Source organism: Papio anubis, chromosome 10, assembly GCF_008728515.1.
Source record: "Papio anubis isolate 15944 chromosome 10, Panubis1.0, whole genome shotgun sequence".
NCBI lineage: Eukaryota > Metazoa > Chordata > Mammalia > Primates > Cercopithecidae > Papio > Papio anubis.
Window position 1 is genome coordinate 72,851,507 of NC_044985.1, and position 15,395 is coordinate 72,866,901.

Consider the following 15,395-nt stretch of genomic DNA (forward strand, 5'->3'; position numbering starts at 1 on the left):
ATTTATTTATCTATTTATTTATTCTAAAATGACTATGTTTAAAAATTAGGGTAAAAAATAGAGTCAAAGAACAAATGTTGACAGATGTCATCTACTTTCCCAAATTTTTTGAAATTCACTAAATAAATCCCCCAAGACATCATTTAGGTAAAGCCATACTAAATTAGCATGGAGCCTTACATTTTAGTGCATTTCATTGAGGCTATCTGAGCCACCTGTCCATTGGTATCATTTATATATTTTCGGAGAGCCCTTCTTCCCTGACCCTTGCTGCTTTCCATACCCTCTCTCCTGTCTTCCACATCCTGCAGACTCCATAGAGGCATAAGGATCTACCCAGGTGTGACTTGAAACTTGCTTTTGAAGAGAAGAAAGACAGGTTGAAATTTTTTTTTTTAAATCACCTAAGACAGGAAAGGGGCATTACAGGCAGAGAAGTGCCCATTCTGAAATTATTCCAGTGAAATTGTCATCTTGGAAAGCATCTCCCTGAAATTCAGCTGGCCACATTAGGTCACTTTGGGGCATACATCATGGGGCAATTTTAGGGTTCTATCCTGAAGAAACTCAAAAGCCCTCTTCAGAAATAGTAGGAATCTGGCTGACAAATTTCCATTTTGATTATAACCAGACAACTTTCAGTTTCTATTAGAAAAGACTTGAAGTAAGTTTAACATTTGGATTGTGGAACCTTCCATGGGCAAATAGAGTGTCTATGACAGCTGAATTTTATTCGTCTATAGTGTGAGCCACAGTCCATCTGGGATACTGGGGCTTTTACCCAGAGCCACTATGTCAGTTGAATCTCATGGCCACAAAATATTGAGACAAAGATCTTAAAAGGCAAATTACCATATAATGAGCATGCATGACAAGAGCATAATATCATTCAATCTGTGTCCTAGGATGCTAACTATAGGGCATCTGGACTATATTAGTTCCCCATGAGGCTCAGAAAGAAAGGAATGCCAAACAGGTAAATTGTGATAAGAGGTCAGGCTGGAAGGAAAAGTCTGAAATTTGAAAGAAAATCTGGAAAAGAGACATCCAGATGGAGCTTAGTGTGAAACACTGGAAAGGCAAGGATGGCCTCCTAATCCTCAAAAATGCCTTTCCTTCAAACAGAAAGGTGAATGAAAGCATATTTCCCTTAAAAACTAAAAATAAACCAGCTATACAAAATTTTTTTCTTAGAACTGGACCTGTTCTTACTCCTAGGACTTTAGCAAATGTTGCATCCAAGGAACCAAGGAAAGTCAAGAGGCACAAGATAGTTCAGGTGAGCAGGACACTTGGCAACTTTACAAGACGTATTTATATGCTGAATATACTAAAACTTACCAATTCTATTTTATTGTGCCATCCTTCCTATGCCCCAACACAAACACCCACAGTGAAACTTAGAGTCTATTCACTGATTTATCTTTATAGAACTAATTCTATTTCAATTTGTTGTCATCCTTTGCATAACGGAATACACTCCTCTACTCCATTTTTTAGAACAAACAAACAAAAATGATTCTAAGTACTATATAAGGAAATATTTCTAGGCTAATGAGAACTCCATTGGTTTACAAACCTATGAGTTGTTTCTAAGCAAAATTCAGTTCAGCTATACTATGCTTAAGAGAGAACAACAAAAGCCACAAATAAAAAAACTTGCCTAATCTAATTGACAATTATCAAAACTTAAGGAAAAATAGGGAAGGATTGAAGAAAGAAGTGATTTTTGGTTTTGTTTTTGTTTTTTTCCAAACACCTAGAAGGGCATAACACTGTAGCATCTCAAAGGCTTGAACACCAGCTCCCTGATAGAATTTACAGTTGCTCTTCATTCATCAGCCTCAAGTCTCTTTTTTCCCAGTACAAACTCCTTTTTTTTTTTTTTTTTTTTTTGAGATGGAGTCTCGCTCTGTCACCCAGGTTGGAGCCCAGTGGCCTGATCTCCACTCACTGCAAGATCCACCTCCTGGATTCACGCCATTCTCCTGCCTCAGCCTCCCAAGTAGCTGGGACTACAGGCGCCCGCCACCACGCCCGGCTAAATTTTTTGTATTTTTAGTAGAGACCGGGTTTCACTGTGTTAGCCAGGATGGTCTCAATCTCCTGACCTCGTGATCCGCCCACCTTGGCATCCCAAAGTGCTGGGATTACAGGCGTGAGCCACTGTGCCCGGCCTTTTTTTTTTTTTTTTTTTTTTAAATTCTTACAACAGAATCTCTCACTTGCCATGGAATGGTCAGTGCCCTCTGTCCTCTCAAAGCAAGTATAGCCGTTTTCGCTGAAACCTCAGAAGTTTTATGTTTGTAGCCAAGAAAACTAGGAACTTTGCAGTTAATCTTTCCATGATAGTCAGTTAACCTCACTGTCCACCAATCCACTCCACCAAAACTTCTAGCTAAAAATTCATCACAACATGAAAACCATAGTGCCCTGAATTAAACTATAACTTTCCATTTATTTAATATAAAAATCTGAGAATGAAAGAATGAAGGGAAAAAAAGGCTTTAAAATACTTCCAAACTAGCACAAATGAATCTGAGAGGTTCTTCGACCTCAAGAGCGAATAAGCCTATTACTATGAAAGCTAAATGAAAATATTAAATCTCTATAAATAAATTGTATTTGCTATAGGAACCATCCGTATTTTCAGAATTCCATAATAAAAAAATCTGAAGTTGATGACCACAGAACAACCATATTGAATATCAAAAATTTAATTAAAGAATTTCATAGCTACAAATTATCTGGTAAAATTCCACCTGCATCTCTCCTTCCAAGTTAAACCCATCATTTTTTTATTATGAATTTGAAAACCTACAAAGAAAGAGAAGTGCAGCAAAGTAAGGGAAGTGTGAGTATGAAAAATGTGCCAGTATCCCACACCAGTTTCTGCTTTCTGGAGTCAATTTCAGAAAAGTCTCCTGGGAGTGAAGGGAGGGAGGTAAATTAACAGCTTTTGGAAAGTGAAGAGACTTGCTACAGACTCTGGGAAAAGATGGTCACCCCTACTACTGTATCCAAATAGTCCTGGGAGCTGCCTTGTAAATCCCTGTGCAGTGAAGCAATGCCTCTCATTCCAAATGCAACCCAGAGCAATGGAGAGTGGAAAACAGGTTTCCAGTTTTTAATAGAGACTTCTATGACTATCATAGTTTCACAAAATAAACTCTGAAGTAGACAGGGATGGTAGACAGGCATGAGGTGGCACTGGGACATGGAGTGGATCGTGCTTGGCTTGCTCACACACTGGGAACCAGCACAAAGTAAATGTATGTGGGGCTGTGAAACAGGAGAGAGGCAGTGGTGCTTCAGATCACAGGGCCTTTAGAAACTCTCCAATGGGAAGCGCCTTTTATTTTTTCTTTCTTTTGTTTTTTGTAGTAGTAAACCTACAAAAGGAAATAATATGATACGGCCTTTTTATTTGAACAGTAAAAATTTTAAATGGGTTTTAAAAGCTTATTAACACATAGATAAAATCACTGATATAATATCAAAATGATTGTAGTAGAATAATACATAAAAATTGCATTTTAAAGGTTTTATGCTAGGCTTAATCTCTCTGAGAGCAAAAGTTGTTTCTTTATTTCTCTGTAACATCTAATATCTTGGTTCTCATAATCACCCAATAAGCATTTATTATCTCTATTATTATTACATAATAATTTTCTTTGAGATGGAGTTTTGCTCTTGTTGCCCAGGCTGGAGCTCAATGGCACGATCTCAGCTCACTGCAACCTCCGCCTCCCGGGTTCAAGCGATTCTCCTGCTTCAGCTTTCCGAGTAGCTGGGAGCCAGGATTACAGGCATGCGCCACCATGCCCAGCTAATTTTGCATTTTTAGCAGAGATGGGCTTTCACCATGTTGGTCAAGCTGTTCTCAAACTCCTGACCTCAGGTGATCCACCTGGCTTGGCCTCCCAAAGTGCTGGGATTACAGGTGTGAGCCACCATGCCCAGCCTGTTATTATTAAATAGTAATCTAATAATATTCATCTACCATATTAATGAGTTCCTATTATTAGTTTGGAGTCATGCTATCATGTAGGTGTTAGTTAGTTAGATAGATAGATAGATAGATAGATAGATAGATAGATAGATAGATAGTATTCATCATGATTATTTGAAGCATCATTCCAATTTGATAGATGAAGAAACTGTAACACAGAGAAATCAAAAAAATTGCCCAAGAATATGCAAATACAATTTGCAAAACCTAAATTTGAATTCAGATCACTCATACTTCAGTGAACAAATTGTGGAAAAAATTTTTCTAGATTTTCCCAAATAGTACTCAATTGGCATTTATGCATGGGTGGATCTAAAATGTAAAATGACTTCATGACATAGTCCCTATCTCCCAGGAAACTTATTCTTGGTTAACACCAACACACTTGCAACATAAGGACCATCCCTTGAAAGGAAAGGGGATATTTATTGCAGATAAGAATCTCTTAGTTTCTTAGAGGACACAAGATTTGAAATAGAACTTGGAGGAAAATATCAATAGGCAGAGCGAACATAAAAAGAGAAGCACAGAAGTACCTAAATCACAAAAGTTAGATGTGGGAACAGTAAAAAGTTAGGTCTGAAGTAAAAAAGGATGCTGCATGGTGTGCAGCAATCAACAGTGTTAAGGACAATAATGGAAATCATAGTAGTTGTTTAGACAGAGTGGAAGAGAACATGAGCAGTCTTGCAAGGCAGCTGGATACTCTTGGCACTCTTAGGTTAAAAAAAAGTCACACAGAAGTAAGGTCAATATAATGTGTTAAGTGTGATGCAATAGTCAATGGTAGCTCAGAATAAATTGTTAAAGTGGAGAGTGACATTATAAACATGGGACTTAGAAAGACTAATCTGGTGGGAATATGTAAAATGGATTAATGGAAAGAAAGCATTCTCAGTATGGTATGGTTCCTGCATGGCAGAGGTGTACTGAATGTTGTGAGATGGCCAGAGGAGCACTTAGCTCAACTAAAGAGAGAATGTCAGTTCTGAGTGGAATCTGGACAGTAGAGAATAAAAGGGGATAGAGAGAGAATGAGAGAGTTTGCGTGTGTCTGTGTGTGTTGGGGGTGGGAGCCTCAAGCAATTCCTTATTTTGAGGCTGAGAATGATAGCTGATGCGACTAAAACTCAGAAATGGGCTAGATCAGCAGGGTCTTGTATGTCACACTAAGAAGGCTGGACCTTATTCTTTCTACAAGTCATGGGACCCAGTGAAAGTTGTTAAGGAAGATAAAGACAAAATTAGATATTAGTTTTATATCACACTAGCAACAGAGGACACCAATATATGTGTTTGTTGGAAAGTAGACACATGAGAGGCAAGGAGATGAATTTAGATGCTTATCACAGTAACCGAGGGACAGATGATGAGGACCTAAACTGAGGCATTTGTAGTAGGGATGGATAAGATGTACACTTGAGAAATATTTAGCAGGTAAAATGGTAGATCTTAGTGAATGATTGGAATTGTACTGATTGAATGACTGAATGACCAGGTAGCATCATATTGCCATTAACTGGCATAAGGGGGACTACTAAGAAAAATGACTAAGTCTTGAATGGAAGCCAATAAATTGGGTTTTGGATACATTGAACTTGAAGTGGTTGTAGGCTGCCTTAGGGACAGTTGAATATATATATATATATTTATCTGAAGTTCACATGAAAGATTGGGGTTGAAGAGATTTTATAATTATCAGCATTCAGCTGTTAAACAAAACCCTTAATTCTAGATGGCCTAGGAAGAGAATATCCAGAGAGAACCAATGAACTAAGTCCTGTAAGAAGAGCAAAATGCTAAAGGAAAAGAGAAGAAGGAGCCCGTGGGTGAAGCTGAGAGGGAAAAGTCAGGGAGGTGGAGGAAGAACCTTCAGAGAGCAGCATTTTAGGAAAGCTGGAGTGGTCAATGGTCTCCAATAAAGGAGAAAGACCTGATAAGATAAGGTAAGATTAAAAGGGACCTTTGGAACATCATACATTTTAATCCTCACCATGCTAGACCAGCTTAAGTGGAAGGAGAGGCCAAGTGAGGGCATAGGAGGCAGAGACAGAAAACTGCACTGCTCCTTTTAAAGCAGCTGGGCTAAGAATAAAGACTGGGTGGGAGGTAGACACAGGCTGTGGGAGAGAGTTGAACTTGTTTACAAGCTAAAGGAAAAGAGCAGATAGAAAGGAAGTGACTGAAGTTATAGAAGAGAGCACGACTGATGGAACAAGTTCCCCAAGGAGATGGAGAACAAATAAAACACAAAATAACAAATCCAGGAGGTGCTTCAAAACAATTCAAAGATTTGGTGAAAGCAAAAAAATACACTACTAGGGTTTATATTTGTGGTCAGTGAAATAGATTGTAATGTCACTTACAGTGTCTCATTTAAGTACTCTAAAGTTACTTTTAGGTAAATTTCTTAAATGATCCTCCTAAGAATCCCACCAGATGACAAAGGTGTGTACTATTTGCGATGAGGACACAAATTTCCAGTGAGGTTAAGGACCCTCTGCAGGTAGCAAAACTGCTAAATAGAACAAGGACCAGAACCCAGATGTTCTCTCACATGATGGCTGGACCAAGCTTTATTATACTTGTTATACTACATAGACTACAACAAGGCTATGATGCTTATGTTGCAAGTCTGGGCTGGCCGAGGGCGGAACCAGCTCCCTCTGCTTGAGGGGAGGTTTTCCACCAAGAATATAGTTTGCTGTCATCTTAAAGCTGAATTCACAATTCTGATTGGACATCCCAAAAATAAAAGGTAAAAAGGGATACAAAACTGTGAGACTGTCTTTCCTCCTTCCTAGTCCTAAACTTAAAAAAAAAAAAAAAAGCATGTAAACATTTTTGAGTTTGAACATAACACCAGAAGGCTATAGGAACGAAGTTTGATTCATTAATTAATATTAATTAATTTTGTTAACATTTTTCCTTTTTGTTGAGACACAGTCTCGCTTTGTTGCCTAGCCTGGAGTGCAGTGGCATGATCTCGGCTCACTGCAGCCTCCGCCTCCCAGGTTCAAGTGATTCCCCTGCCTCAGCCTCCCAAGTAGCTGGAATTACAGGCACCCACCACCACACCGGGATAATTTTTTTTGTATTTTTAGTAGAGATGGGGTTTCACCATGATGGTCAGACTGGTCTCAAACTCCTGACCTCAGGTGATCTGCCCACCTCAGCCTCCCAAAGTGCTGAGATTACAGGAGTGAGCCATGCACCCGGCCTCTATCTTCTCTGCAGAAGGCAAGATTTAGATAGGAATAATCTTGCTTTATTGTAATTTCCCTTATACATTGTTTCTTAGTGAATATTTTAGTATAAGATGAAGCCATCTTGATTTATTTGAAGGGTTTAGTTTTTAAAACATTGATAAAACAAAATAAAAGCCTTAAGGTTGCCAATATGGTCACACCTTTAAAGCAAAATTTTCTATAGGATACACTACTTCCCATGCAAATGCCAAGAGTAAATAGTGTTTTAAACATTGAATACCACAGCTCATTCATCTTACATAAAATTTAGGCAAATATATATGAAATTTATATGGAAATAAATTTAAAGGAACACTAGGTTATCAGTATCTTATTTCATTCAGACTCTAAAAGCCTACCCAAGCTGTGACTTTTAGTTACATGAAAAGTTCAAAGACTTCATATTTATCAGTAAGTTGATAATGTCTCATGTTACATTTTCAGTGGAAATTCTAGTTTCATGGATATAAATAATAAAAATATTAAATCAAGGAATATCTTTATATAACTCTAAGATGTGTCTTATATAAACTTGTGTAACTTGCCCAAATTTATACAATAGATCAATTAATAATTAACACTTCCAGTCTTTTCCCCCACCCGTACTATATCTTTTATGTGTAAATCTAAGCTTTTCAATGTTGTGATCTCAGAGAAGCAAATCAGATTAAAAATCAGCTGATCCACATCCATACATTTTAAGAATGCCACGTAAGGCCAGGTGATGATGCATTAATCATTTTTCAAATCAGAGAAAACTGTATGATTTTTAAAAATTACATTCTGTGGCCACAGATTGACATGATTCCAATCTTCTAATTTCCAGCTTCTTAAAACAAAGCTTCCTCTTTCTGGTTTTGCCTCACAGCCTGCATTAGGTACCTGTCTAGAATGATGAACGCAATGAATTTCAGGCCTGTAGTGATACTGCTGAAAGTGTGAAGAGCAGACAGTAAGAGAGAGGAAATATTTAAAATGAAAAACATACATTCACCTGGAAACACGTTTGAACGACATGTGTCTTCTGCATAGTAGAATGATTCGCCTAATCCACCATGAGGGGGATTTGGGCCTTGAGTTTTGTTTTTTTTTTTCCAGAAGTGGTGGTGAATTTGCAATAGTTTATCTACAAACTTCAACTAAGCAGCCTTATAAGTAAAATGAATAATCAGAATAGCAAGTTATTACCAAAATCTTAATGTGTAGCCTTGGAACACAAAAGCCAACAGGTCCACAACAAGATTGAGAGTGTCAGTCAAATATTTAATACAGTGGTTTACCAATGTAAATCAGAGTCACCTGGAGAGCTCTAAAAACATACAGATGCCCAGACCCCATCCAAACCTCCTAGATATTTGGAAAGTAGGGGGGGGGTCTAGAATCTGTATTAGTCACAAGATCTTAGGTGATTCTTTATACCATTTTTTATCAACATTGATCTCTGACTTGCTTACCAACTACCCTACAGAGCCATGGTCCAAGTATACATTGTGTTAGTCAATATCAAAAATTTACTAAATCTATGAATCTACCAATGTACATATGTAGAAAGAGATACACTCTTCAAACTAAAGCTTCAGTTTAGTTTGAAAAAAAGTTATAGGTGTCAAAATTTATCTAAAGACAGGAAGCAAAGAAAATGTAGCCTGATATTTATGTGACATTCAGTCTTCTTGGCTTCACAGTCTACTTAGAAATAAACAATAACCAAGGTGGATCTAGTCACACAACTATGTTTTGTCCATTGAAACCGTAGGATCTAGACCACTAAAAGTAGCTGACATTTTTGCTCACTGAGGTAGGGACCATAAAACTCCCAATAGTGGTGCTTCCTTATATCCCTCATAGCAGAACTCAGTTCCATAGAGTATATTGCCAGCACCACCCAGGTAAAGGCTACATTTCCTAGTCCCTCTTGAAATTTTGTGTGACCATATGACTAAATTCTGGCCAACTGTAAGTAAGTTTAAATGTTATGAAGACTTTAAAGTCTTCAAAAAAGGGAGCAGGGTGGGGAATGGCTCACAGTTTTTGTTTCCCATCCTCTATCCACATGCCTAGAAAGTACCTGCAATGGCTGGAGCTTCAGCAGCCATTTAGGACCATAAAAATAAATTTTAAAAAATACCTAAAGATACGGGAGTCAGGAGAGGTAGAAAAAACCTCAGTTCCTGATGACTCTGTGGAGCCAATATTCCAGCCTTTCACTACCTGCTTAAAAGCATTTCTTTATATTTAAAAAAGAAAAGGTTTCTTTTTTTTTTTTTTTTTTTTTTTTTTGAGACAGAGTCTCATTCTGTCACCCAGACTGGAATGCAGTAGCATAATCTCTGCTCACTGCAACCTCTGCCGCCCGGGTTCAAGTGACGCTCATGCCTCAGTCTCCTGAGTAGCTGGGACTATAGGCATGTGCCTCCACACCTACCTAATTTTTGTATTTTGGGTAGAGATGGAGTTCCACCATGTTGGCCAGGCTGGTCTCGAACTCCTGACCTCAAGTGATCCGCTCACCTCGGCCTCCCAAAGTGCTGGGATTACAGGCATGAGCCACTGTGCCCGGCCAGAAAACCCTTTTGTGTTTGTTTAAACTACTGCATTCTGCTACATGTACCCACTATAAAAGTCTGAATGTCCTACATGTTTCATAGCATGTATTTCAACGGTAATGAGTTTAAAACAATTTATGAGTAAACATGTATCTTAAGCTATGTATACATATTCTGTACCTTCTTTAAAATGATGTCATCCAAATACTACTGAGTGTTAACTATCTGCTTCTTCATATTTGTATCATAACAATGAGATGAATGGCAGACATATCATAAAAATGCAAGAGACCATAACATATAAGACATATAAGACTGTGAGTCCTTCATCTCTCAGTAATCAAAAGTCAGCTTGGGTCTACGAGGATATCAGTGTAGGATTGCAACATGATGGCCATGAGCCAAATATATGCTCAGATAAATTTTATTTGGCATATGCAATATCTTCTGAAAATGTTAATTCTGAATGCCTTAAAGTGGGCATGCACCTTCAGTTCTCCATAGGCCCCATCATCACCTGTTGATGTACAAACACTGGTTTGCTTCACTTGTTTATATTACCTGCCTGGCCTCTGAAAGCATTGAAGTTTACAGTATTTGGAAACAAAATGATACATTTCTGCACCTTCCCTTCTCCATTGCTTGTCCCATGTTGAATACAGTGATTCATAACAAAGATTATTTTCTAAAATTAAGTATGCCTACTTCTAATAACAAGAATATATATAGCTCACTAGATGCTAGGCATTAACTTAGGAATATAAACTATACTGTAAATGCTCTAGCATTTTCCTTAACACAAATGTGGAATCTTTCAAAGACCACCGCCCCCATGCACACATACTCTCACCACACGCACACACACACACAGACTCTCTTTAAAAGCTGATTTTGTCATTTTAACTCCCTGATTTTTCACACACACACATACACCCACACAAACTCTTTAAAAGCTGATTTTTTTCATTTTAACTCCCTAATTTTTGTTACATTAGTTTTAACTAAGGTCAGCCCAACTCCCAAACTTTCTCCTTTCAGTTTCTTATAAATTTAGAAAACCAAATCAGTTCTTAAAACTCAGTGAGAATGGAACTGAATTTTGGCTTAAAATGCCTAAAACTTTATTTATTTACTTTTATCTTCTCATTCATGTGTTTCTATCAGGCAGGCACACTCTGATTATATTTTACATTTCTGGTAGATAACCACAATCAAGTAAAAGGAAATATACCCTGAAGTCATAAAAAGAAAGGAAAAATAAAAACTTATTAATATGCACTTACATGCAAAAACAGATCTCCACATTTCCAAGAAGACATATTTGTACAAAATGTAAATATCACATTATGTGACTGTTATAGATAAAACTTGAAAAATGTACTTGCTTTTCATGTGTGCCTTAGGTATTTCTTTAACTTAAAGCATCAGTCTAAGCTTACTCTTTCCCAGACTCAAAATCAAATGGAGTTTCTAAATTATGACATCTTTATTAAGCTTGTGATAGGCCTGAACAGGGAAAAGAAAGTATTGCCAAGTATCCATACAATATCAACTTAAACCAAAATATGCATGGTAAGTAAGTACAATAGAAGTTAAGTAGTTCTGAATGTACTATATTCTGGAATTATTTTCTCTATTATCTTTGATTAGGGCAGTGATGACTTTCTTTTGCTGTTGAATTTTTATCACTTATATTCTCTTGAGAAATAAAATACTGGAATTTTTACAACACATATGCAAGCAATTACACATTCTGTAAAATCTGATGTTTGGAATTCCATTTTCTGTGCTGTTTGGTTATACTGGTCAGGGGTGGGCACTGGGGTTGGATTGAAGTTGGGGACTTTTTTGCACCAAGCATCACATTCCTTACATTTATGTCAATTACCATTAAGAAAAACTATCTGCTCATTTTTCGAAAATACCTACAGAGTAATTATAACTATTTGGGAATGTCTTTTAAAATATGGCCTATTTCATGTACCTTGTGAAACATTCCTTTCATTTATTCACATATTCAATTATTTCCATACTTTATTAAAGTACTTTATTTATTTTAACATAAATTAACAAAGAAAGTGGTATTAAAGGTTTTAAATTAAAGTTGGTTGTTTTGGTGGGGTAGGGGAGTAAACTGTTCTTTTTAGAGTCAAATTTTCAATTTCTATTGTAATTTTTCTGTATTTTTCTCCTCCTGTTTTCTTACTTCTACTTTCTATTCAGTTATTTTTGCCACCCTTCCAAACAACACGTGCTTTTCATGCCATTACAAAGAAACTCAAAAGTTTTTACCTTTTACAAATTACCTCATATTTTAAAAACATAAAATGTAACATAAAAAGTTCCAAGTCTTAGAAAGTGCCCCCTCTATGGGACTCCTGACAGACTGTTGGATATTCATCTACAAATTCGTATTTTCACTTTTTAAACTTTTTAGAACTTCTGATCTCTAGATTAATTTTATAAAGTTTTTGAAAGCAAAAACACACAGAAGCAGATAATTGTATTAAAACGATAGATATACACATAGTATATATACATATATACTTGTATGTATGTGTCTATATATGAAAGTAATAGAAAAGGTTAATGAATGCCCAAAGTTTTAAAAGCTTGAGTTTGATGTTAAATGGTTGAGTTGATGAAAATCTATAGTGGCTTATTTTAAAAGAGTACACATCTGTATTTGAAACTGCAACCCTCAAGAGTAAATTTTTAATAGAGGAATCAACTTAAATATTTTCTTATATACTATAACAGCTATGCATTTTTGCTTAACCATACCATATAACCCAACTGTAACATAAGAAAATTGCATAGGAAAAAAATTTGGTCACCAGGCAAGATTTATCTTAAAAAAAAAAAAAAAAAAAAAAAGCTTGTGTCTAAGGGGTAATGTCCATGCAAATATTCCATGCCAAATAAGATATATATAAGGCATGCTGATTTCCTGCCTTCCGCCATCCAACCGGGAACCACCACTGTCCTATTAATCAAGCCAGTAGGGTGGGAAAATACCACTGTTTAAGAAATCTGGCTTCTATCAGCCTCTGTCATGGAGAAACAAACGAGACTGCCTCCCAGCAAGCAAAAGTGATCACATTTTCACAAATGAAAATGGTAAAAAGAAGTGTAAATTGTTAAAGAGGAAAGAATGAGGAGCCAAAGACAAAGAAAAATCAGAGCTATCAGAGTTGCTGTAGAGGTTTTTCTAAACAAAGAATTTTATGAAGCAGCTGAAGTTCAGTACAAAAAGACTCCACCCTACCCAGCTTCTGCCGCGACTTTTCCTTGCTCTGAAAACTCCAGCCCACAGAACAGAGCTCCTCTAACTAAAATGCCTTTAGTGCTCCGTTTTAAGCATTCGCTCTTTTCTTCTTTCAAACTTCCCACTCTCACACTGAGGCAAAAGGACTTATTGTAGGCTTTCCCAGAAAAATTTAGTAGTGTACTCTCTCCAACGGCAGATCTAGAAGCTCCGGATTTACTAACATCCCAATTGTCTTTCAAGTCGTTTTCCAGGTGCAAATCCGTCAGCCCCCTTCTCAGACTTCAAACCAGAACCTCCTCTTCACGCTCTTCCTGAGGCTTAACATTCCACCTATTTCCCAAACCGTGCAATAAACACTAAAGCAAAGCAAATGGCAAACTCACCATCCTCGCCTTCTTCCTGGGCTTTTATTGAGACAAATTGCCCTAATAAAACAGTAAGAATGAGGAGAGGTCTTGCTTCCGCCCAGTTTGCCATCATGTCTAAATATTAGACATGTGGGTTCTCCTGAGAGTGAAAAGTAGATTCTGAGGTTATTGTAGCACCATGAAGTCAGCTGTGGGCTCTTCTTTCAGCACCAGCCCCAGGGCAGCCTCTGCAAACCCCCTTTTTCAGCACCAGCTCCAGCACAGTCTGCGAAAACTTTTTTCAAGCGATGCAGCTTTAAATAGGAAGAATGCTGCCTCCACTTCTTTTCCTGCCCCTTTTCAGCTTGTTCAGGCTCATAACCATCCAGTGTCTGCCAAGCAACGGTCTGATTGATGGTAAACAACCAAATCAGAACACGCGTCTCTGTGCCTGAACTTTCCCTATTTCATTTAACTTTTAAGCATAGATGGGGCTTAATAACAGAAACAAACATTTGTTTCTCTTTTCTTTTATTTTTTAAGAAAGGCTGTTAGAAGGGTTCTATTTTCCCCTCCCTAACCCTTCCCCCCAGACACACACCCTTTAACTTTTCCCCTATAAGCTGAAAAAGACATTCTGAAGAAAATCCAGTCGTTTCGCCTAGTTTTTTTTTTTTTTTATATTTAGATAATTCAAGACTCTCTTCTCCACCTTAAATCTTTAAAGAATCACATTTTAACCCTTTCTTTTGACTGAATAGGGAGTATTCTTATACCCTTCTCAGATTCGGTTTCTTTTCCCATACTCTGGAAGGGGATTATTAGAATGTTCCCCAGGTAAAATCCAGGTGAGAAAACCATTTTGAATAAATGAATTTGTGATACGTTGTAATCTGAATTAAGAAGGCAGGTCCTTTCCTAATTTCTCCACATCTCTTGTTAAGGGGCCACATCTTCAGGTTCCTCTTGTCCCGGAGAGTTTTACTATGTTGAAAAATAGTCTACTAAGCAGTGCAGAGGAATGGGAAGTACTCTACCTTTGGATGAAAAAAGGCTGGTTTCTGCCTTTTGTGAGTGGTTCTGCCACTCAACAATTTTGTAAGTGTGCACATAGTCCTTTATCTCTGTGCACTCCAGTTTTCTCATTTGAGAAAAGGGCTTTACCCTGACCAGTGTACAGGGTTTAGTGACACTAAAATGAGTAATGTATTATTAATGAAGTTCCAAATTGCAAAGAGCTACATAAAAGTAGATGGTTGTATTATTAACTCTAAGCCAGCTTTGCAGGCAATATGATAGCCCCAGTTGCACAGGCATTTTAAAGACAATTATTGATGAACTTTTGTGCCACCCTCACACTTGCCAAGATCTTAATGACCTCAGAGAGTTCTATATAATCTAATGTATTTGCCACCTTGAGTCTCCCTAGAATCAGAATGGATGTTCCATACAATACGAATGAGTCAATTGTTTATAATTATTCGGCAACAGGTACCTTGCACTGTGCTAAGCGCTGGGCAGAAAGGATGACATAAAAGAAATAAAAGACATACCCATTACCCTCAAGGAACATATGTAGGTGTTGAGAAACTAAATTTACAGGAAATAAAGATATATAAGCCAGAGCATTAAATATGTGAGGAATGCATTAAGCTCAGAGAGAGGAGAAATTATAAAATGAGATTAGGCAATAAGACATTATTATTACTTTTCTTAATAGAAGAAATCCAAGAACCTTTGCATTTTAGCTTTGGAACTAGACCTCCAGTGGAGGTCAACTTTCCTGGTCATTTCCAGCTTTCTAACCCTATACCCCTCGTTTATCTTTTCATTTAGACATGTCCCATTTCAATGACTTCTGTCACCACCACACTGTTCTCAGGGGTGCCCTTCCACTTAATGAATGGGCCAAGTAAGGAATTCTTTCTAGAATATCTGAGAGAGGCTAGGACTTAAAATCCACCTGACTAT

General features: G+C 37.3%; 1 protein-coding gene across 7 annotated transcripts in view; it reads right to left on the bottom strand.

Moving 5' to 3' along the window:
* Nucleotides 1-15,395, bottom strand: part of COL5A2 (collagen type V alpha 2 chain) — a 423,920-nt gene that overhangs the window by 134,538 nt on the left and 273,987 nt on the right. The window contains exon 1 of one of the 7 annotated variants that reach the window (XM_021923781.2): nucleotides 13,461-13,959. The exons of the other annotated variants lie outside the window; for them this stretch is intronic. Coding sequence (XP_021779473.2) covers nucleotides 13,461-13,557 — 97 coding nt within the window. The 5' untranslated portion in view covers nucleotides 13,558-13,959. Of the gene's footprint in view, nucleotides 1-13,460; nucleotides 13,960-15,395 lie in introns of those variants that run through there. 7 annotated transcript variants of the gene reach the window in all.